General features: G+C 40.2%; 2 protein-coding genes across 5 annotated transcripts; both read right to left on the reverse strand.

Moving 5' to 3' along the window:
- Positions 1-7,717: 7,717 nt before the first annotated feature.
- Positions 7,718-14,224, reverse strand: LOC145234694 (uncharacterized). 4 transcript variants are annotated; one of them, XM_080099421.1, is made up of 5 exons: positions 14,037-14,224; positions 8,631-8,748; positions 8,304-8,381; positions 8,147-8,218; positions 7,718-8,015 (listed from the first exon to the last, which is right to left on the reverse strand). In XM_080099421.1, exons 1-5 carry the CDS (start codon positions 14,079-14,081, stop codon positions 8,005-8,007), a joined length of 324 nt encoding a protein of 107 aa, XP_079955547.1. In that variant the 5' UTR covers positions 14,082-14,224; the 3' UTR covers positions 7,718-8,004. The 4 variants fall into 4 exon arrangements, with proteins under 4 accessions (XP_079955547.1, XP_079955545.1, XP_079955546.1 ...); XM_080099419.1 differs by lacking the exons at positions 7,718-8,015; positions 8,147-8,218; positions 8,304-8,381; positions 8,631-8,748 and adding exons at positions 11,217-12,079; positions 12,245-12,316; positions 12,403-12,483; positions 12,923-13,043 and having other exon boundaries at positions 14,037-14,153; XM_080099420.1 differs by lacking the exons at positions 7,718-8,015; positions 8,147-8,218; positions 8,304-8,381; positions 8,631-8,748 and adding exons at positions 11,217-11,398; positions 12,245-12,316; positions 12,403-12,486; positions 12,923-13,043 and having other exon boundaries at positions 14,037-14,153.
- Positions 14,225-18,349: 4,125 nt separating this feature from the next.
- Positions 18,350-18,877, reverse strand: LOC145232625 (uncharacterized). Its single transcript, XM_080097287.1, has one exon. It carries the CDS (start codon positions 18,875-18,877, stop codon positions 18,350-18,352), a length of 528 nt encoding a protein of 175 aa, XP_079953413.1.
- Between the last annotated feature and the right edge of the window lie 3,666 nt (positions 18,878-22,543).

The raw sequence follows: 22,543 nt of genomic DNA on the forward strand, positions 1-22,543 counted from the left end.
CTGCGTTCTATCGCTGCTGCTTTTTTCTTTTTGACTCGTTTAAAGGGGAATTCCCTGCTAGTCTTTTCCCTTTTTTCTGTTCTGCCCGGGCGTGTGGCAGACTGCTCTCTGGATAAAAGAGGTAAGGCTCGCGCATAACTGGCTGTCAGCTTCAATCGGCTAGTACAGACAGGAACTTGGTTTGCTGACTGCTGTGGCAGAGTTTGTGCCAGTTGGTTTTTATACCGCCGCTTTTACCGTGAGGGGATTCACCCGGTAAAGAACTGTGGTTGAAAGGTGCCCTGGTATAAAGAAAAAAACAAAGAATACCAATAAGACGGTGTTGAAACATTCAGAAAAAGTAATGATGGAAATTTACAAACCTGCGCAGCACTTGGTGAGGCAGTGCTCAAACTTTTATGTAAAAAATGATGTAATTAATTTTAAAAACAAAACGGCCACGACTGGCTTTTGGACTGGACAGTTTATAATTGTCGCCTAATGTGCACGCATTATCTCAAGTCGATATTGAAAGTTTCGACGTAGGTAGTATTAGTTTATTGTCGGAAACACAACACGTAGTTAAAAAACAAGCGCAGTGAACTATTTCGAGCCTTTTTCGACAAAACTAACGCCAGTAGAAGTGAGTTCGATCTTGCCACGTCCTAAAACAGAGGTGGGCAACCTACGGCCCGCGGGCAGCGTCCAGCCGGCGAGCAACTTTTGAGCGGCCCGCGATTCGTAAGCTTATTTGATTTTGATCGACCGGACGAAATGTGTGTGGTAATTACCATTTTTGTACTAAAGAGTTGTTACATTAATGTTGATAGTTTTTAGTTTATTACTGAGAATAGACATCGTTGCGTACAAAGTCGAAATCATTGTGTATTTGACTTTGCCTACACTTTTATGTTATTGCATGACCCTCGCTGGGGCCCACCACCACAATATATCACTACATTTTGGCCCGCGCATGCAAAAAGGTTGCCCACCTTCGTCTTAAAGCATAAGCTTTATTGACATTGAAAACTTAATATATTAAGAAGCTGGCCAAACTCTAGCTAAAATGGACAATTATGTGTTTCACTGAAAAATACACATGTTGTCTTCGTACGTTTTTTTTTCTTTTTTTGCAAATATTTTCCTCGTTTGGTCAATAAAACGTTTTTCAATCCAATTCAAATTTGAACACATTGCAGTTAAGCATCTAAATTTGTGTACTGTAAATTTTAGCCCCAGTTGCCCAAGCAGATTTACCCACAGAACCCCAAAACATAACCAGATGTGCGTTATAACGCCGAGGGTAGAGCCAGACATTGGCCGCCTCGCAGGGCCGAGAAATGATCGACCGGTTAGCCCAGCGTTTCTCAACTTTTTTTCCTGTACCGCCCTTTTTAGTTGTACATAATTAATAAACACCCCCTGAGAACGGATAATAATCAAAACGATTTTGTTTCCCGTACAATATCAATGCCATATTTGAAAGATCAATCTTTAAGCTAAATTTTTATCCCCACGGGCCGTATTTAAGCTGTAGAGGTCCCTTTTGTAAAACATGTAAGGCACAGAGTGGCAAGTCGGGCCGGGTTCCGGCTTAGGTATTTGTCAGAAAACGGGCTCAAAACGGGCTCAAAACGGGCTTGACTTTAAGTTCCGTTTCCGCCACTTTTTAGTAACAATTTTCTGGCTTTGATCTAATGCTCATCCTACTCTAAAACGTATTGTTTACCCCATTGTCTACTATTGTTCATTGTGTTTGTCTTTTCTCTTTTTTCTTTCTCATACTTAAAGCCTAAACGGGCTTCTCAAAAACGTTTCGGGTTCGGGCCGGGCTTCGGGCTTATACTTTCGGGTTCGGGCCGGGCTTCGGGCTTATACTTTCGGGTTTGGGCTCAGATTTCGGGCTCGCTTGCAACTCTGATAAGGCGAACCAAAGCTAGGTGAAACACAAACGTTTTTTATGTAACAAACAACAACTAATTGAAAACACTTTTGAATGCGCGTGTCCCACTATTTGACATTTTTAAAAACGGTCACTTTTATTCTTGAGGATCGAACTTGTACGCCAGCAGTAAACAAATCACAAGTTCTATGGTGATGTCAACAAACCTGTTTGTGACTTGCCCGTTACATTATTGTTTAATAAACAAGTAATAAATTCTTAGTACGGTTTTGCAGTGATTGTCTAACGCAGGGGTTCTTAACAGGGGGGTACATGTACCCCTTGGGGGTACGAAGTACCAAAGCAGGGGGTACGACATGCAGTGTGAAATTATACGCTATTTTGTATATGTCTTTGACTGATGTGAATTGACTGATGGTGTGCTGGTAATATTGTTCAACTTAGAAGACTGTTTAAATGCATGCATTCAACACCTAAGTTATAAATACACTGAAACTAGTTCCCATTGTTACAATTATATTTACTTCCGTCGGCCATTGTAGACAGGGGGTACGACAAAATTTCATGAAAACTCAAAGGGTACGAGCGCAAAAAGGTTAAGAAACACTGGTCTAACGTTTGGCTTTGTCTAACGCTATGCGGCCGAGTACCGAGCATTAAAAATACCGGGTTCAGGCTTGGTTCGGCCTGATGGTACACTTCAATTACTATTTGCAAATGTTGTTGTTAAAGCGCCGCATTATGACGCGTTGTGATTTACACAAAATGTACTGTGACATCATATTCGAAAACCCGCAGCAAGACAAAGTACCCTGTACAGTGAATACCTAGTCAAATTTACTTTTACCGGTCACTGGAAGAGATAAATGACTTTGTCGTTTCGTTTTACCTGCTCCATCTTCTCCCAACGTCACCACAATCGCCCAATTATGCTCCAGCGTCCCCTCAGTGATAGCAAACGCATCCAGGGGAGCGCTGGCGCCCCGTTAAGAACTACTGGGATAGCCAAACAGCTCTGCGCGATATTAAACAACGGCGGTTCAGGCTAAAGCAAACGTTCTACCATAAAGACTTTGCGAATGCTGGTTCCATACGTTCAAACAGTCTGACTGACGATGCTATGCTGAAATGTACAGTAATCATAAACTATATTAGGATTGGCAAACGAGGTGCGTGTTCTGGGACGATATCATCGGTGGTTGTAGGGAATTTCCCGCCTGGTGCAACCGACCAACCGGTATGTGGCGGTTCGTGATTGGCTGAGTCGTTCACTTTTGTGGCGTTACCGACGCGTACAAGCCCAGCCATGCATGATGAAAGTTCCGCTTTTCAGAGCTACAGTCTGCTTCCTGCTGCCTTCCCGACATACAGCAGCACTGAAGAAATCTATTTTGCCCATAGACAGTTGTGGATGCCTTAACCTTGAAATTTCTAAAATGATACCGTGGATTGTGTGCTACTGTGCCTCTATGCTTTCCTCGTCATATCACGTTGATTGTATGTTGCGTTTTTCAAAACAATTTCACTGTGAAGAGAAACGTCTATTTTGTAAGACACATATATGGAGATGTAGATAGATTAGGTTTTAAGTTACCAGCCAAGGCGACCTATGTGTAGGTAGTCACTTTGAGGGAAATCTACAGCTACACTAGCTTCCCATAGTCACGAACGACAACCGCTGTTACGTAAGTTGTAAACAACTGTCATTCATTTATTTACTGCCCGTTTAAACAAAGCACGGCTAGAGGTTACTGTAGGTCAGCATAAATGCATTTCAAAACTAGGAAACAGATGTCTGTCCGGCGTTGCAAGTATTCCGGATAGTTTATGTGGGTAGCCATGACATAGGATGTGATATGTATAAATTTGGAAAGCCACCTTTCTGGTTTGTATTTGCTTTATGCGCCAAATGTAAATCTATGCAAAATTGGTTTGTCGATAATACTGTATCGGCGCCGATCCCCGATGGTTTGCGCGATATTAGTACTTGACTGACACTTCAGTGATACCTACACAAACGTACTGAAGTTTCGGCAATCAGCAACTTTACCGATGCTTGTTTTGGGCAAATAAAATGCGACGGTACGGATATCCTATGGTGCAGCTTTTAAGCGTTAAACATTAAAGCAAGCGAAATTAGCAAGTCTCGATCGTTAGGTAACTGCACTAATGCAGTAAAGTCTGTCAAATGTACAAAACGGACAACATGCTAAAATCTATAAGTGACCAATATGATCAGTTAATATTGGTGGTCAAAAAAGGTTGCGAACTCATATTGGTTTGTAACAAGATAAAGCAAACCCTATTGTAAGTGGTAACAAGCGGCGCCGCGTTTAAATTGTAGGGGATTTGTAAGGGGAACTACCAAACGGTTGTTACCCCACGCTATCCGATATGTGTCAGTTGAGCCGTTTACCGACGCGGGCAAACCCAGACACGCATAAAGTAGCAGTTCTGCTCTCCAGTGCCACCATCTGTTTTGTTTTTGTCTGCTGCGCAATGAAGAATTTACTTCTATTTTTGTTACTGAGACTTCTTTAGATGCTGTAAACTAGAAATGTCCCGAATCATACAGTAAATTGCAACAGTGCAATTATTGCACGTTGTTTCTCTTTCACAAAGAGAAATAAACTCAAAAGTTCGCGATTGTACGTTGCATCTTTTGAAACAATATAATATTCCAGCATTGTGAAAAAACGTCTATTTTGTAAGACACATAAATGGAGATGTAGATAGATTAGGTTTCATGTTAACCAACCTGGATGACCTATACATGTAGGCAGTCACTTTAAGGAAATCAACAGCTGCTAGCTTCCCGTCGTCACGAACGCCAACTGTCGTTACCTGATTGGTTCATTCGGTTGCCAGTTTGTCACAAAAGAACAAAGTCACACAGGACACAACAACAAAATAGGTTCCTGTTTTCGTGCAGCGATACCTTACGTACTTACACCATTACTATCTTTGCCTTTAAATACAGCTTATATCTCTGCCCACACACATAAAAAAGTTTTGACTGTGCTGTTTTTTTCGTGATATTGTCAAAGGCTTAACATAAAGTACTAAGTATGTAAAACTTGCACAGCAACAAACCCACAAACTGCATCAAATGTTTGAATATTGATAGGACAGGCTAGCGCAACCCATGACTGAAATTTAAATGTACTTGGATGGCATCAACAAATCCATGTAAATTTGGTAATATCTGTCTAACCACGTATGTTGTTAAATTGTCAACGGAAATTACATTCAAAGGCTTCTAAGCAACTTAAGCCATGATAGTCATACAACTTTAAAACCTGTTCTAAGGCCAGTGTGAATTAAAAAACAGGAAGTAATTGCGTAATGAAACCCCTATAGATAATAGGTTGCATCACTGATAAGTATAGGTTTGCTGTTATACATAGCCTCTGCAATGCATTATCTCGGTGTCCTAATTGCAGGAACCAAGGGGCAAAACTTTGAGGTACTTCACCTGAAAAGGAATACTGGTGCTTTCAGAGGGGAATACCCTCTTTGTTGCCGGTTTCACCGGCCGGCATTGTTATCCTACCGGCACAATTGTGATGTCACCACCAGCGTGGCTTGCTGACGCCACATGCCGCGATGTGATTGGTTCAGACGTAGAAAGCCAAACACGCGTAACAACGAGCCACACACCAAACTTTGGTTCCGCTTATTTATCGCTCCAATCTGCAATTGCAGACAAACACTTCATCGTTACTATTGTTGCTATTATCACACGTCCTCTCGTGATCTGAAAAGGATCAATAGTTTCAGTTGCAGATGTTTTAATGTCGAAGTTAAATTTATGAGTTAAATTGGCCACAATTTAGATGTTAAATTTGCCACCGTGCATTTTAAATCCAATTACAGTGAAACACAAGATCGATCTCCTCCCAATTTCCCCAAGCACTGGTTTATATCACCCAACCTGTACGTCACGACCACAACTAGTGTAACTTGACATTTTGCAAAACAAAGTTTCAAACAAAACAAAAACAAAATGTCAAAGGTTTGTTCATTGTCAATAAGCTCAGCGCGCACTTGCCAAACAGTGAGCTGACTTTACCCGGGACTCCCCCTTTTTTCCTCTGAATGAAATTGGGCATCTCTAGCACTATCTGGTGGTTTACAATTGTCGAATTTTTTGCACACTTTTGTGTTTTAAATCAGTTCTTGTCGGTTAGTTAAAAAGTAGAGTCATCGTCGTTGTGTGTGAAATTAACTTGTCTTAAACTGCTGCTCTTAGTACAAAAAAACGTGTACATCGAGTCAATACAACTACAAATCAGATTGTAGTTAAGAATACTAACACCCAAAGTAAATGTACTGTTGATTTAAATCACGTGTAATCATTTGTGTTTTCCTGAGCAAGGAACTAAAACGGCATTGCTCCAGCCCATGGAAACCTGATGGGTTGAAACATATTAAACCAATATCGTACAAATAAGGGATATATTAATAACAGTAAAGCATTAATAGTACGTTAAGCTTTTATCAATTTCCAACTACATTGCACAACAAGGTCGCATAGAGGCCGTGGTGTCAGCTTGACAAAAAAATAACCTTTTTGAATTTCAGCATACAAGCATTCTATAAAAAGAATGTGAATTTCAGCAGAGCGATCACGAAAGAACAAACGTCAAAGGCTCGTGCACTGTCGGTAACCTTCGCATGCTCTTGCCTATATCGGACGCAGCGTTTAAAATTCCCAGGGGTTTCCCCTTACATTCATGTAGGCCTCTCTAGCACCACCTAATTGTTTTGAAACATTGTGCATTTTAGCAAAAGTTTGTAGTGTCACAGTCCACAACGATTCTCACATTTATGGACTTAAGCAATGTATTACTTACTTGTCAAATAAATCTGCTTTTATTTCAATTTATTATTTAACTTATTTTTGTTTTTCGAAAACACGCTATAGCTACTAACGTAAGAACTCACACTATACAGATTGGCACGTAATTTCCGGCAGTTGGCGAACGCAGTATTTAAATGCAGTTTGTGTAATAAATGTTGACGGTTAGGGCTATTACGGTTGGTTTAAAGGTTTAATAATAATAACAACAATAAAATCAACTTAAAAAACTAGGTCTTTTTGTTAAATTTAGTCTCTAATCCAACCCCAGCCTTATTATAAATTTAAACAACTGCACTCTTAACCCAATTTATCGGTATTTAACAAACTTAGCTGCACCGGAAAACACGACGTTGTCTGCAAAATATTTCGTGTTAAGTTCAGTTTACGTATTGTAAAAGGTTTGGCCCATTGCGGTCTTAATTAGCTGGAAGATCATAAAACACAGGTTATTATTGCAAAGAAACGTAGTACAGTAAAGTGACATCGCAAATTAATGATACCACAACCACTACTGCTTTAAATCATTTTTACCTTAAAAAAAGATCAGCATTAAAAAAAACTATAATGTTAATTTGTTGTTATTTTTTTAAATGCGCACAGTTAGGGCTATTAGGGTCGGGGTAAGGTATTAGCATTTAAAATTCCCTAAGAATTTTTTTTGAAACATCCTAATCTTACTCCTCTTCAGCTAAATAAATAATTCAGCTTTTTGCGCCACCTATCAAAAATTAACTAAATGTGAGTCTGCCGTAAAGTGGGGGGTAGAGCTATTAACACAAAAACTCACAGACAGGGCGCTCATTTCGAAAAGGTGGCGCAACGGAGCATGGGCTTTTACAATGGCAAAAAATTGATGACTCACCAAATTGCTGAGCAATTGCCATAGTAAAGCTCCGTCTACTAGATCCTTAAGATGATTGATGGGCCACGATTTTTCACACTTCTCTATGTCGACCACATAAGAAAATAGATTGGGAAACGGAGGTTTATTGCAGCACACAAAAAGCAACAATATGTACTGCACAGGAAATTAAACATAAACGACGCTGGCAGTAAAGGCACAGAGAGCTAAGTAGAGCCTGCAGACAGTTCACACTGTTTCCACCTAAAACTGGTTTCAACAGGGCAACTGGCGACGAGGCAATATATGTATTAAAACATGCACGCAGTCAAATAAGATATTTAGCATAAGCAACAAATTAAATAAATACAAAATAAAACATAAGGCAACCTTCATACGATGAGACAGAAGGGCAGGTCAAGTCAAGTCTACAAAACAGCTCAGTGTTAAGTTTTTCGATTAAATCGTTTTCGATTTAAGTTTTTAGTTTTAGTAACATTGCCTAATTTAACAATTAAACCTTTCAAAAAGGGTTAAGGTAATAGCGAGATATACCTACCTAAATTATTTATATCATCGCCTTCAGGGATTCGGATCTGGGTCCCAGTTGTTTCATTATTTCTTTCCAGCACTGCGACAACAACAAGAAACGATCATGTTTTTCATACAAATGTGGATTTACCACATGGCATAGATTGATAATACTTTACACTCACTTGGAATCTGAACTCCTAGACAGCCACAGGCGAATGCCTGTAAACCATTGAAAACACTTGATGCTATTTCTTTCAATGCTGAAAAATAAAGTTGTAAATATAGGAATATCTCAACAAAGGTACGTATTTCGAATCGATTTTGTTATTTGTGATGGCATTATCAGGAAAAACATTCTGTAATGTTTCGCAAAATTTAAAGAGCTCTTTTGTTTCATTATTTTTCTCAAAGTCACTAATTTTGCATGTTTTAAACATTAATTTTAACAAGATGTTGTCTCCCCGTGGCACACACAAAATAAACGAAAGTTATGTCGCATGTCAAGTTACCTGACGGTATTGCATCACCCATGTTTCTCACATTCGCGGGTAAAGTTTGCCTGATCTGCAAAATGTTGCCGGTGGCCTCAGCTGTGCTTGAGAGACCTCGTGCATCTTCGGCGTCCACCTTAAACAGTAGCAGTGCGGAATATCGTGTATTAAAGTTATAAATAAAATAAATACATACGAGCAACCTTATCACGTAATTGCATAAACGTTTTATTTCGTCATCGCCTCAGTAATTGACCTTTCAAATTTTTTCTATTTAGCATTATCTAACACCTTCTACCTAATTTTTACCTTTTTGTCAATATTATTTCTATATTTGCATGCCGTTTGCTATTTATTCACATACAATAAAATATTATCACGCTACTAGTCTCTTTTTTAAGACCAAGCCCAGCCAAACAGAAGTTCAAAGAGCGAATAAGTTGGAAACTATATTCGCCAAAAGATAATTGGCACGGACTAAAGAATGGGTGAGCATCGAGTTAATGGTTAATCCGACTTACACAAATAGCAGAGTAGTAAACGAAGAACAAGCAGAAGGGTAGTAAACGAACGAATAAAACGATTTGATGAGTTATTATTGACTTTTGGAAAGAGGTAAGAAAACGGAACATGTTTGGCAAACAAAAACCACATAAATTTAAAGGCATGTGAGACAATTGTTTAAACAAATGCATTACTTTCAGGCTGTTCCAACTAATTTGTTTTTTGAAAATAAGATTTATAGAGAAACCAGTGTACTAAGTCAGTGGTCGGCAACCGCCTGTCCGCGGCCCGATATCGTTTCGCGAGGAGTTCGTTACCGAGCCGTATAATTTTTCAGGTTAAATGCTATAAAACATTTTGCCCATGTATCCCGGGATGAAAAACTTATTTAGGCGTCTTTATAGCTATATATTTGTATTTTTTTGAAGACCGGTCCGCGATAAAATTTCACTTTCAAAAACGGTCCGCAGTGCACAATAGGTTGCCGACCCCTGTACTAGGTGGTTCAGTTACACACGATTAGTTCTTATAGTTTTGTTTTTTTGCACATGATATTTTTGCACTGCAACTGGTCTTACCTCTTGCATGTGAGAAGTTGACTGGTGACGAGTGTTATCCGCCATGACAGTATTTGTTTTACAAAATACTTAACAGCACCTAAAAATCAGTTTTTGCAAAACAAAAAAGTTTACATTCAAATTGACAATTGATTGCAAACAATTATAGATTGTTAGATAAACAACCGATGGCGAATTTTCATATATTGACAGACTTTTTGGTGTTCACAGTTTTTTTTACCTTATTTCGGACTTTTGATACTTTGTGGTTGTTCACAACGTTGACGATGTTATTTTTCTAATATAGTTCTGTTTTTATTTAAAAGCGACTTGTTTGTTATGTGTAACTACCTTGTTAAAAAGTAGTATTTTAATTCGCTGAACGAAAATTAGAAATTTACAAAAAACAAACGAATAAACGTTACATTTTTGTCACATAATCCTTATAGCCCAACCTTTTTTCTAAAGCAAGTGGTTAATTATAGGTTTCCTACTTAACTTAGTTAATATTTTAGTGCAGTTACGTTGCTACGATTTGTTTCATCTGATAAATAAAATCAGGTAACAGCCAAGACACATGTTTGTGGTTGTTTCGATATTTGTTGTCAACTTTCTTCATTATAAAGCTAAAATGCTTTAAACCTGTATGGTTGAAAAAAATATCAATCTCTTTAGCAGACTCAAAAATTGTGCTGAAAAAAAGCGACGCGTCTCACTGTGTTCTCTCGCGGATGCTTTTTTCTTTTCGACTCGTTTAAAGGGGAATCCCCCTTAGGCTCGCGCATGACTGGCTGTTAGCTTCGAACGGGTGGTACAGACAGGAACTTGGTTTGCTGGCTGCTATGGCAGAGTTTGTGCCAGTTGGTTTTTATACCGCCACCATTACCGTGCGGGGATTTACCCGGGGATTTACCCGGGGATACTATGTTGCCGGGTATAAAGAAAAAACAAAGAAATTGTTGAAACATTCAGAAAAAGTGATGATGGAATTTTTTACAAGCTTACATTAGCCCAGTGTTTCTCAACTTTTTTTCCTGTACCTCCCTTTTTAGGTTTACATAATTTATAAACGCCTCATTAGAACTGATAAAGATCAAAACGATTTTATTTCACGTACAATATCAATGTTATAATTGAAAGTCTATTTTTTTAATTTGTATTCCCCTGGTCAGTATTTAAGCCGACGCTAGACAGAGCACTAACGTTTCAAAGTAACAGCAGAAACTAACTGTGGGGAGAAACTAACTTTTTTCACTGGTTCGCATGGGTCAATCCGTCTGGGAGCATTTGCAAACAACAAATGACTAGTCATCCAATTATCAGCTGCAGACACAATACCTTCGTCAGTTTACTCAATTAAAACCTCCAATAAAACCGGATCAAGTGGTCAAGTAGTAGGCCAAAGGCTAAGTAATTACCGTTTTATTCCTGTATTTTTGTATCCCACTTTAGCTTGGTCATTGAGCACAGATGGCAATTGGATTACACACATTTCAGTTTTAAAATGTCTATTTAGTAATTTTTTATAAAGCACACACACACATACTTTTACTTCTATATTTCAATATGTCATCACAAATAGACGAATATACTGTTTGGGTTCCGAAACAAACTTCAAAAAAGTACAATGTTATGAGATTTAATGCTGGTGACAGAATCAAATCAGTGACCGCCGTCAGTGCGCAAAATTTCAAGTGGCGAAGAACTGATCCGCCCAAACAACATCTGCAAAACCATCAACGATACAACAAACAAGTTTACAAGTTTATTGCAGCATCAAACAAAGCAACAATATGTACTGCACAGGAAAACTAATATAAATTACGCTGGCAGTAAAGGCAAACTATTTCGACCTACAATTGGTTTCATAAGTGCAGTTGGTGACAGGACAAGATGGGTACAAAAACAGGCACGCAGTCAATTAGGTTTTTAGAGCAGTGTTTTTAACATGGGTTCAAACGAAACCCATGGGTTCGGCAACGTTGAATCAGGGGTTCGATGAAGGTATTTTTGAATACAAATATTCGGCAAACGTTTTAATCAAACTATAGGGGTATCTAGTCGCTAAAAATAGCAATTACTATTTGCTGGATGGCAAAACGTTGGAAGTTTGTAGGTTATATTTGACATAACAAGAACACTGTGCGCATTGTTCGTCAAAATAACGAACCTTTGTTGGCAGCAAAAATGTATGGTCAAAAGCTCAAAATGAGTTAGAAACCTAGGATGTAACTTGTTGGGGTTCGACCAAAGGCTGATTGGTATCATAGTGGTTCGGCCTTGGTAAAAAGTTTAAGAACCACTGTTTTAGCAGAAGTAACATATTAAATAAACACAAAAATTAAACATTAAGCAGACTTCATACGTTATCCGATGAGACACAAGGACGGGTCAAGTCAGTCAAGTCTACAAAACAGGTCAACGTTAAATTTGCGAGAAAAACAGTTGTTTCGATTGCGAGCAAAGTTTTTTAGTTTGAGTAACGTTGCCTAATTCAACATGCGTTTAAATAAAACCTTTTCAGTATAGTATTGTTTTGCAAAAGGTGGGTTTAATTTTAAGTGTACTTACCCAAATTATTTATATCATCGCCTTCAGGGATTCGGATCTGGGTCCCAGTTGCTTCATTATTTCTTTCCAGCACTGTGTCAATAAAAAAGCGATCATGTTTTTCATTCAGTCGTGGTTTTCCACAAGCCATAGATTGATTGATAATAAGTTTAACTCACTTTGTGTACCGAAGCACGAAGCGAACCCCAACCCCTTCAAACTGGTAAAAATCACTGATGCAATTCCCCTGGCAGCCACCACTACTAAAAAATAAGATTGTAGTTGTAAGTGTATGAGTATGTGTGGTGTAAATTGGTAAACCACGGGGGAGTGCTGGATAAACGTACGACGTGTCACGCAGTAAGCGCGTAATCCGGTTCCTGGGCTTGTTTGTATTTAGTTGAATTGTTAATTGTAGTTTCTAAACCTTTAGGATAATAACGTTCTAACATTGCGCAATATCATTAAGTCCAAAACACGCTGAGTTAAATACAAAGTTTGGAACACAAAATAAATTCATATTTACATCTTTTACATCCCAGGACTCTCCCGGGGACGCATCCAGATCAGGGTTTTTATGTCTGTATATGGGTCAGGCGCGCCAGACCGTTCGGCCAAGTTCCTGCCCCATATTTACATCTTCCATTTTTCAAACTCTTGCAATTGCTCTTTGCGCCACCTACCACTAGTTTGTCTAACCTGATAACATTGTATCACCCACATCACCCTCTGAGTTCTCAGGCATCGGTAATGTGCGGTCCAAATTGTTGCTAATTGATCCAGCTCCGTCCGAGTGAGTTGGTCCATTTTCGCTCTCCTCCTAAATTTGATTACACACAAGTAATAGTATATGCTAGGCAAAACGGCAATTGGAAACATTTTTTTACAAAGTCATTTAATTAACAAAACTTGTAAGTGCTCTGCACAGTTTTATACGTTTCAATTGAAAGTTTTACAGTCACTGTAAGCTATATGTATAGTCAGCAAACATAGTGCTAGCCCAAGTTCTCACTTTGAAGAGAAAAACTGGCGGAGACCAATAAAATACTAAACAACCTGAAAACTCCATGAGCACTCAAATCTTTGGACCCTCAAACATTACTGGTGTGGAGTATCGTGTATTGAATTTATAAATAAGTGTCATTACATACAAGCGACCTTATCACGTGATTGCATAAACGTTTTATTTCGTCATCGTCTCAGTAATTGACCTTTCAATTTTTTCCATTTAGCATTATCTAACACCTTCTATCTAATTTTGCCTTCTTGTCAAGGTTATCTATATATCTGCCATTTGCTTTTACTCACATACAATGAAACGTTATCAGGCTACTAGTCTCTCTTACAATTCAAGGCTAAGACTTCTTCCCCATATAGGACCAAGCCCAGCCAAGCAGAAGTTTAGAGAGCGAATAAGTTGGAAAATATATTCGCCAAACGATAATTGGCACGGACTAAAGGGTGGATGAGCATCGAGTTAATGGTTAATCCGACTTACACAAATAGCAGAGTAGTAAACGAAGAACAAGCAGAAGAGTAGTAAACGAACGAATAAAACGATTTGATGAGTTTATTATTGACTTTTGGAAAGAGGTAAGAAAACATAACATGTTTGGCAAACAAAAACCACATAAATTTAAAGGCATGTGGGACAATTGTTTAAACAAATGCATTACTTTCAGGCTGTCCCAACTATTTTTTTTTTGAAAATAAGATTTATAGAGAAACCGGTGTATTAAGTGGTTCAGTTACACACGATTAGACATTCTTGTTTTTTTTGCACATGATATTTTTGCACTGCAACTAGTCTTACCTCGTGCATGTGAGAAGTTGCCTGGTGACGAGTGTTATCCGCCATGACAGTATTTGTTTTACAAAATACTTAACAGCACCTAAAAATCAGTTTTTGCAAAACAAAAAAAGTTTACATTCAAATTGACAATTGATTGCAAACAATTATAGATTGTTAGATAAACATCCGATGGCGAATTTTCATATATTGACAGACTTTTTGGTGTTCACAGTTTTTTTTACCTTATTTCGGACTTTTGATACTTTGTGGTTGTTCACAACGTTGACGATGTTATTTTTCTAATATAGTTCTGTTTTTATTTAAAAGCGACTTGTTTGTTATGTGTAACTACCTTGTTAAAAAGTAGTATTTTAATTCGCTGAACAAAAATTAGAAATTTACAAAAAAACAAACTAATAAACGTTACATTTGTTGTGTTTTCAATCACGTTTGCGCCTTGCTTCTTACAGAGTCCAAATAAGAACAGTTTGCTTGTTGTAACTTAGGTTGTATTCAGTCGAAATCAGTAAAATAGAATAGTAACGTAGTAAGTGAACAGCCTTTTATAAGCTAACGAAGTAATTGCAAACGCACCAATCACATTCCTGCAGTAGGCACAAATCAAGCGCGTACACACACACAACGCATAGCAATTAAAATAACACAAGAATGCCTCGAGCCGCGTGCTCGGGAATAGCGCGGTTGCGTTCCACAACACCTCCCCTTTTATTATTGTTCACCCTGAACATCGTAGCCGAACCTCCTCGGCTGTAGGCGTTGTCTCTTCGAGCGACGGGGATTGTCAGGACCAAACCTCGGGGAATCGGGAGGAGTAGATGAGGATGATGCTGGTGTATCAGTGGACGGGACCAGCGGAATATGCTCTGACGGAAGTGAGAGTTCAGGGTCACCAGGGTCATCGTCTTCATTAGGGTATCTGGGACGAAGTTGGTCAAGGTGACGTCTCCAGATCGGACCACGAGGAAATACTCTCACGTTAAATGTTCTACTCCCACAGCATTTAACAATAGTGGCAGGAACCCATCTTTTCGAACCATCGTGTCTAGATCCAAAATGTTGCGCGTAACATGGATCACCATTTCGGAAACTAATACGCACTGGTTTGTTGTTCTTCGACACGGCATTTTGTTGCTGGCGTTGCAAGACATGTGTAGGTGATGGTACCATCGTGTCAATGAGCGATCGAATTTGTCGAGCGTTGAGCAACTCGCTCGGGGAGAAACCGCTAGAATTTGGGGTTCTTCGGTACTGAAGAAGAAACTCCTGTAAAGCTTCTTTCGGGGGTTTCTCTGACTTCTTCATTGCCTTTTTGAACGTTTGAACTAGTCGTTCGGCGGCGCCATTTGTGGACGGGTGATAAGGCGCACCCGTTAGATGAACAATACCCCTCTGCCGGCAGAAATCCTGGAACTCGGCAGAAACGAAAGCCTGCGCGTTATCCGAGACAATAGTGTGTGGATAACCAAAATGTGCGAAGTCTTCTTCGAGCAAGTTCATGGTCGCCTTGGAAGTCATCAATGAAGTAGCATGAATGCACGGGTACTTAGAATAGGCGTCGATCATGAGCAACCAATTGCTTCCCAAGAAGTTTACAGCATGGTCGATGTGAACACGACTCCATGGTTTTTCAGGAATCATCCATGGATGGACAGAAGGTTTAGTAGGAAGGTTTTGCTGTTCTCCGCATATGGAACATTTTCGGCAAAGATTCAGAATATCGTCATCAATGTTCGGCCAGTACACTGCAGACCTAGCCAACTGCTTCATCCTTTGAATGCCAAAGTGACCTTGGTGTAGCAGTTGTAGCACGTGTTGTCGTAGCTTTTGCGGAATAACCAATCGAGTTCCATAGAACAGACAACCATGAGAAACTGTCAACAAATCAGCAGACCTGCGAAACTTTGCAGCTGGATCATTCGATGAAAGAGTTGTTGGCCAACCGTTTTGGACAAAACGCATGACTCGGGAAAGAACATCATCTTTTCCGGATTCCTTCTTCATGGTGTTGGGGTCTGTGGGCTGGACTTGACGACTTAGCGTAGTGATGGTGCAAACAGTGTCGACATCATCTGTAGTTTCCTCTTTGTCAAAATAGACATCTTCCCCTTGTGGTAAACGGCTGAGTGCATCGGCGTTCTGGTGACTGGCGGTCTTCCTGTACTCGATTTTGTATTTAAACTGACCGAGGAAAAGAGCCCATCGTGCTAACCGATTTGCCGCAAGTGGAGGTGTTGGCTTGGTAGGACCAAAAAGTGCCAACAATGGCTTGTGGTCGGTGACAAGAATGAATTCCCGACCAAAAAGATATTGGTAAAACTTCTTCAGTGCAAAGATAATTGAAAGAGCCTCTTTTTGGATTTGGCTGTAGTTGCGCTGACTGGAGGAGAGTAACTTTGAGACATTGGCAATTGGCCTCTCGCTTCCGTCCGAACAGCGATGAAAAAGTACGGCACCAATGCCAACATTGGACGCATCACAAGATATCCCAATAGGAAGAGAGGGATCAAAGTAAGTTAAGACATTGTCGGTAGACAGCAATGTCTTCAATTGACGGAAAGCTTTTGATTCTTCGTTATTCCAACTCCAAAGAACTTTGTCTCGAGTCAGACGATACAGAGGTTCAGCAATGGAAGAAAAACTTGGTGGCAAAAATTTGCTATAAAATTGAACCGACCCTAGGAACGAACGTAGCGCCGATACGTCTTTCGGTGCAGGCATATTGAGCACAGCATCGAGTTTAGAAGCTTTCCTGATGCCGTCTTTATGAAGTAAATGACCCAAGTATTCAACTGTGGGTTGTGCGAACTTGCATTTCTCGAAACGACAGCGAAGCCCCTTCTCACTTAAACGTTGAAGCAATCGACGAAGATTGTTTAAGTGATCTTTTGCCGATGAACCGATGACAAGTAAATCATCGAGATATACAGCCACTCCTGGGAGATCTTGCGTCAGTTCGTCCATAATCTGTTGAAAGTATCCCGGAGCCGAGGTGATGCCAAACGGTAATACATTTTGCAGCAAGACACCTCGGTGAGTGCTCAAAGCCAACCTTTTTCGGCTTTCGGGACCTAGACGTATTTGGTTGTACGCATCAGCAAGATCGATTTTCGTGAAACCAAATCCTCCTCGAAGCTTCTGCATCAAAATATCTGGAAGAGGTAGTGGATGTCGATGGAGTGCCAATTGGGGATTTACCGTGGCTGAATAATCCCCGCAAAGTCTTAGTCGTGGCCGGTTGTGGGTTGACAACGGTGCTTTTCGAACGGGAACCACTGGTGTACCCCAGTCATTGAACTTCACTGGAGTCCAGATTCCTCGGGCAATTCCTGCATCATATTCACGGGCAACGTCTTCTTGTAGCGCAAATGGCACGGAACGGTGCTTAAAGAAAACCGGTTTAGCCTCCGCTTGAAACTTCACTTCAAGCTCTAAACCTTTCAAGCAACCAAGTTCAGGTTTGAAAATGTCTTTAAACTCGTTGCAAAGACTTCGGCAAGCATCTTGTAAAGGCAGATAGCGTTGGTCGTCTGACGTAGCAACGGAATTAACACAATCTTTGGGAGATGAATGATGCAGTATGTCGTCAACCGAAATCTCCAAAGAACAAATGGCACTGCGACCAAGCAAATTTAAGCGCGGAACTTTCGTGACAAAGAAATCTTGATCAGAGACTCGACCACCATACGTAGTTGGCGTCGTAAACATACCCAACAAAGGCACTGGGTGCTCTGTCGCAGAATTAAAACGTCGATCAGGAGCCCGAAGCTTAGGCGACCCGATTCTCTTCCAATCGTGGACAGACAAGAAATTTCCACTGGTTGCTGTATCCAGCTCAAATTTGCAAAATTTGCCATAAAGTGACACCACAACCTCCAACTTGTGTAGTGGGGAATGAGTGGAAATTGACTTCAGAAAATGAACATTCGTCATCGAATTGACCACATCGGACTTCTTCTTACGGCAAGCATCTTCAGTATGACCTATGCGATTGCAATATCGACACGTCGCATTCTTGTGACGGCAAACCGGCGCAAAATGACCAGTTTTCCCACAGCGATAACATCGGGCAGCTTCTTTGGGCTTCTCATTCGATGCGGATTTTGTAGACTGCCTCTTGGATCTGCGCACCTTACGCACAGAATCCCATAGACGGTTTCCTTGGCAACTTGCGCCGCATCCTCCGTCTGCATGGCAACCTCAATCGCACGAGAGAAAGTAAGTTCATCTGACTTGAGTTTAAACATGGCCTTCAACACCGCTTCATTGGATATTGAACAGATGAACCTGGTTCGTAAAGCTTCATCCAACGGATCTTAGATAGAGGTGAAATCACATGTAGCAGCATCGTGACGAATCCGGGCGGCCAATTCCTGCACCGATTCACCTGGCTTTCGCTGCATGTTGCTCCAAAACCGGAACCTTTCGCGAATAATAAAACGCTTGGGATCAAATTGATCTTTCATGAAGCCTTCAATCTCATTCATTGTTAGATCGTTGACGTCTTTTGCAGGCGAACTTTGTCCTGCTAAATTGGACAGCAGCTTGTAAGTTGTAGTGGTTTGGTTCGTCAAAAACACTTGGGCAACCCTCTTTTCGGATATTGCAGGAGCCTTCACAAATGTTGAGAAGCGAGACCAGTAGTCGTCCCACAATTCTGTCGTAGAATCAAAGGGGTTAAAGCTAGGTGCAGCAACATTAGAATTGGCAACGGCGGGACCAGAAGACGTTTCCAACACAGACAGGATAAGATTCATTTGCTCCTTATGCTGTCGTTGTTGCTCTTCATGACTTCGTTGTTGCTGTTGCATCTGCTTCTGCATCGTCTCCAATAACTTCTCCATATTGACACAAACGTTGAGATTGAAACAAGTCGTTCAGTTGACGTATCCCATCCTCGTCGCCAGAAACTCTGTTGTGTTTTCAATCACGTTTGTGCCTTGCTTCTTACAGAGTCCAAATAAGAACAGTTTGCTTGTTGTAACTTAGGTTGTATTCATTCGAAATCAGTAAAATAGAATAGTAACGTAGTAAGTGAACAGCTTTTTATAGGCTCACGAAGTAATTGCAAACGCACCAATCACATTCCTGCAGTAGGCACAAATCAAGCGCGTACACACACACAACGCGTAGCAATTAAAATAACACAAGAATGCCTCGAGCCGCGTGCTCGGGAATAGCGCGGTTGCGTTCCACAACAACATTTTTGTCACATAATCCTTATAGCCCAACCTTTTTTCTAACGCAAAGGGTTAATTATAGGTTTCCTACTTAACTTAGTTAATATTTTAATGCAGTTATGTTGCTACGATTTGTTTCATCTGATAAATAAAATCAACCCAACTCAACTTTAGGTGCATTTTTTAACGGACTCTTGGCAGGTATCAGACAACACACATGATTGTGGTTGTTTCGATATTTGTTGTCAACTTTCTTCATTACAAAGCTAAAATGCTTTAAACCTCTATGGTTGAAAAAAATATCAATGTCTTTAGCAGACTCAAAAATTGTGCTGAAAAAAAAGCGACACGTCTCACTGCGTTCTCTCGCTGATGCTTTTTTCTTTTCGACTCGTTTAAAGGGGAATCCCCCTTAGGCTCGCGCATGACTGGCTGTTAGCTTCGATCGGGTGGTACAGACAGGAACTTGTTTGCTGACTGCTGTGGCAGAGTTTGTGCCGTTTGGTTTTTATACTGCCGCTTTTACCGTGAGGGGATTAACCAGGTGAAACTGTGCGTGTTTGAAGTTACAGCAGAAACTAACTGTGGGGAGAAACTAACTTTTTTCACTGGTTCGCATGGGTCAATCCGTCTGGCAGCATTTGCAAACAACAAATGACTAGTTATCCAATTATCAGCTGCAGACACAATACCTTCGTCAGTTTACTCAATTAAAACCTCCAATAAAACCGGGTCAAGTGGTCAAGTAGTAGGCCAAAGGCTAATTACCGTTTTAATCCTGTATTTTTGTATCCCACTTTAGCTTGGTCATTGAGCACAGATGGCAATTGGATTACACACATTTCAGTTTTAAAATGTCTATTTAGTCATTTTTTATAAAGCACACACACACATACTTTTACTTCTATATTCCAATATGTCATCACAAATAGACGAATATACTGTTTGGGTTCCGAAACAAACTTCAAAAAAATACAATGTTATGAGATTTAATGCTGTTGACAGAGTCGATATTAAAAATTAGGTGGATGGAACTTTGTCTCGAGATCTCAGTGCAAAAAAGATTTACGTTGTAATGTATGATCACTGACGTGTTTGTAACATATTTTATTTGAGGACAGTCTATTCGTTTTGGTGCATTCCAAACGAACAAACGATTGTGAACCAAGCAAGATCCTTTTGTGTACATAACAGTTGACGGAGAGTGCTCGTGTTCAGGAATTGACGACTGTCTCGATCCAAGAAGTTACCGACAAGGAAATTGCCCATCTCGGCGACATTGGACCGGAAATAATCGAATCAGTGACCGCCGTCAGTGCGCAAAATTTCAAGTGGCGAAGAACTGATCCGCCCAAACAACATCTGCAAAACCATCAACGATACAACAAACAACAAACCAGCAGACTTGTCATTTTTATGTTCTGTGTACAGCCAACTGCCAATTCCATGACATTCGAACCCTGCCAACGCCACCAAGAACAAAAATTAAAACATTGCATTGGTAAAGTATTTAAACCTTCAGATCACCTTTTTAAAATCCCAGCAATTACCTGTCAACAAACCATAACCCGAACGACGTCCACGTTCTACTTTCTGGGTGTTAAACAAACTAAAAGTATTGTAGATTTTTTACCGCCTCCTAAATAACAAGCATGTATTTTCTGGAAGATGACTTAGCAAGCACTCAATCAAGGAATATTGCATCCTGCTGGCCAACAAGTATGTAAGACCAATAAAAAGTAAACCCGATTATCGCTGGCCGACCACAACACATACATTTGTACAAAACGCTGTCTTGACCCGTGTAAATATTCTTTATGATCATGTACAGCGAAAACTAATAAGCCCGTTTTATTCGTTTAAGCGTATTCGATACGCCAGGGGTGTCCAAACTTTTTTTAGTGGGGGCCAATTTTTGCCTGATAAAGACGCCCGCGGGCCAACGTTTTTTTAAAAATTGAACACAAATATACAGGTTTTAAGGAAATTGGGGGATTTTGTTGCGTCAGCACGCTGTACACTTTGGTTTTACCGGTAAATAAAGTTCCATGGAAGGCTTTTGCGTGAAGTCGCAAGTCGCCAAAGCCCAAAAACGTTTTTGCAAAACAATTTAAAAACAGTCGCGGGCCGCGTAAAATGTCGCCGCGGGCCGCACTTTGGACACCCCTGCGATACGCTTATTCGATACGCATTTCTCTCGTTTTCGAAAAAGAAAAAAAGGCAAAGCATATTAGACTTCTCCGATGCTCGATGCGCTCGGCACAGGTGGTTTGAATACGCTTAGGCGCCAACACGCTTAGATGAACTCTTTTGTGAACAATTACGTCAACTTGAAACCATATGTAGTTTGTTTAATTTGGTGCCGAATATAACGGGAAAATTTGTAGTTAATGTTGAACGTACGTTCCAAACTCCAAGTTATATATTTCATTAATTTTTTCGTCCAACTGGTGCAAAGTTATACAAATTAGTCGTTTTTTATACATATAACGCACAAGAGACTCTAATGAAACAGATTTAATATATTTGTACAGTCACATAAAGGATTTTTTAGTGTGCTATGGCCTGGAAATGTAATACAGTTTTAGTATGCAAACTTAGAAATCGGCACGTATTACTACTGGACAATGAAGTCAGAGTAATCTTTACACTTTGAATGTTTCTTCCAAGTACTCCTGATAGTTTAACTGTTCACAATAAAGAAATTCATACATTTGGTATATCTAAGCTAGACGCAAACAACTGCTGCACACAAATTAATTTAGACTTTTTCGGAAGAATAGACTAAAAATACTTTAAAATTAACAATTAAGCGGCCTTATGTTTGTATATCACTTTACAATAACCACCATATCGTTTTTGCGCAAAGCTGAAAACCTTGAATGCGATTCGGTTCGGCAACATGTAATTTTACGCTTCAGCGAATCGAAATCGTGACGTCAGACAATGCGCATCAACGATACGATTCGATTCGCTCATGTAAAAAGGATTTCTAACTGTTCCTGGAGCTCAGGGGCTTGTTGGGCGTCTGAAATGTTCGCGGCAGCAACTACAATGTTGGCGGCAGCCGCAGACATTGCTGTGGATGCAATTCCGGCCTGACTCGCGGCGGAAGTACGGAAATCGCCGCTTGGCCTGATAAAAGTGCAAAGCAGCGTAAGGAGCTCGTTGTTTCGAGGCGAATCGTGTAGAATCTCTCCACTTTCGACAAAACTTGGCTACACGCCATTAACGCTAGAAAAAGAAAAGTCAGCGCACTGTTCGTTGGCAAGGGCGCCCCGAGGTAATTGTCTGTGCAACCCTTTGACATTTTGTGGTCACTCTGTTAAA

Source organism: Phallusia mammillata, chromosome 6, assembly GCF_965637545.1.
Source record: "Phallusia mammillata chromosome 6, kaPhaMamm4.hap1.1, whole genome shotgun sequence".
Taxonomy (NCBI): Eukaryota; Metazoa; Chordata; class Ascidiacea; order Phlebobranchia; family Ascidiidae; genus Phallusia; species Phallusia mammillata.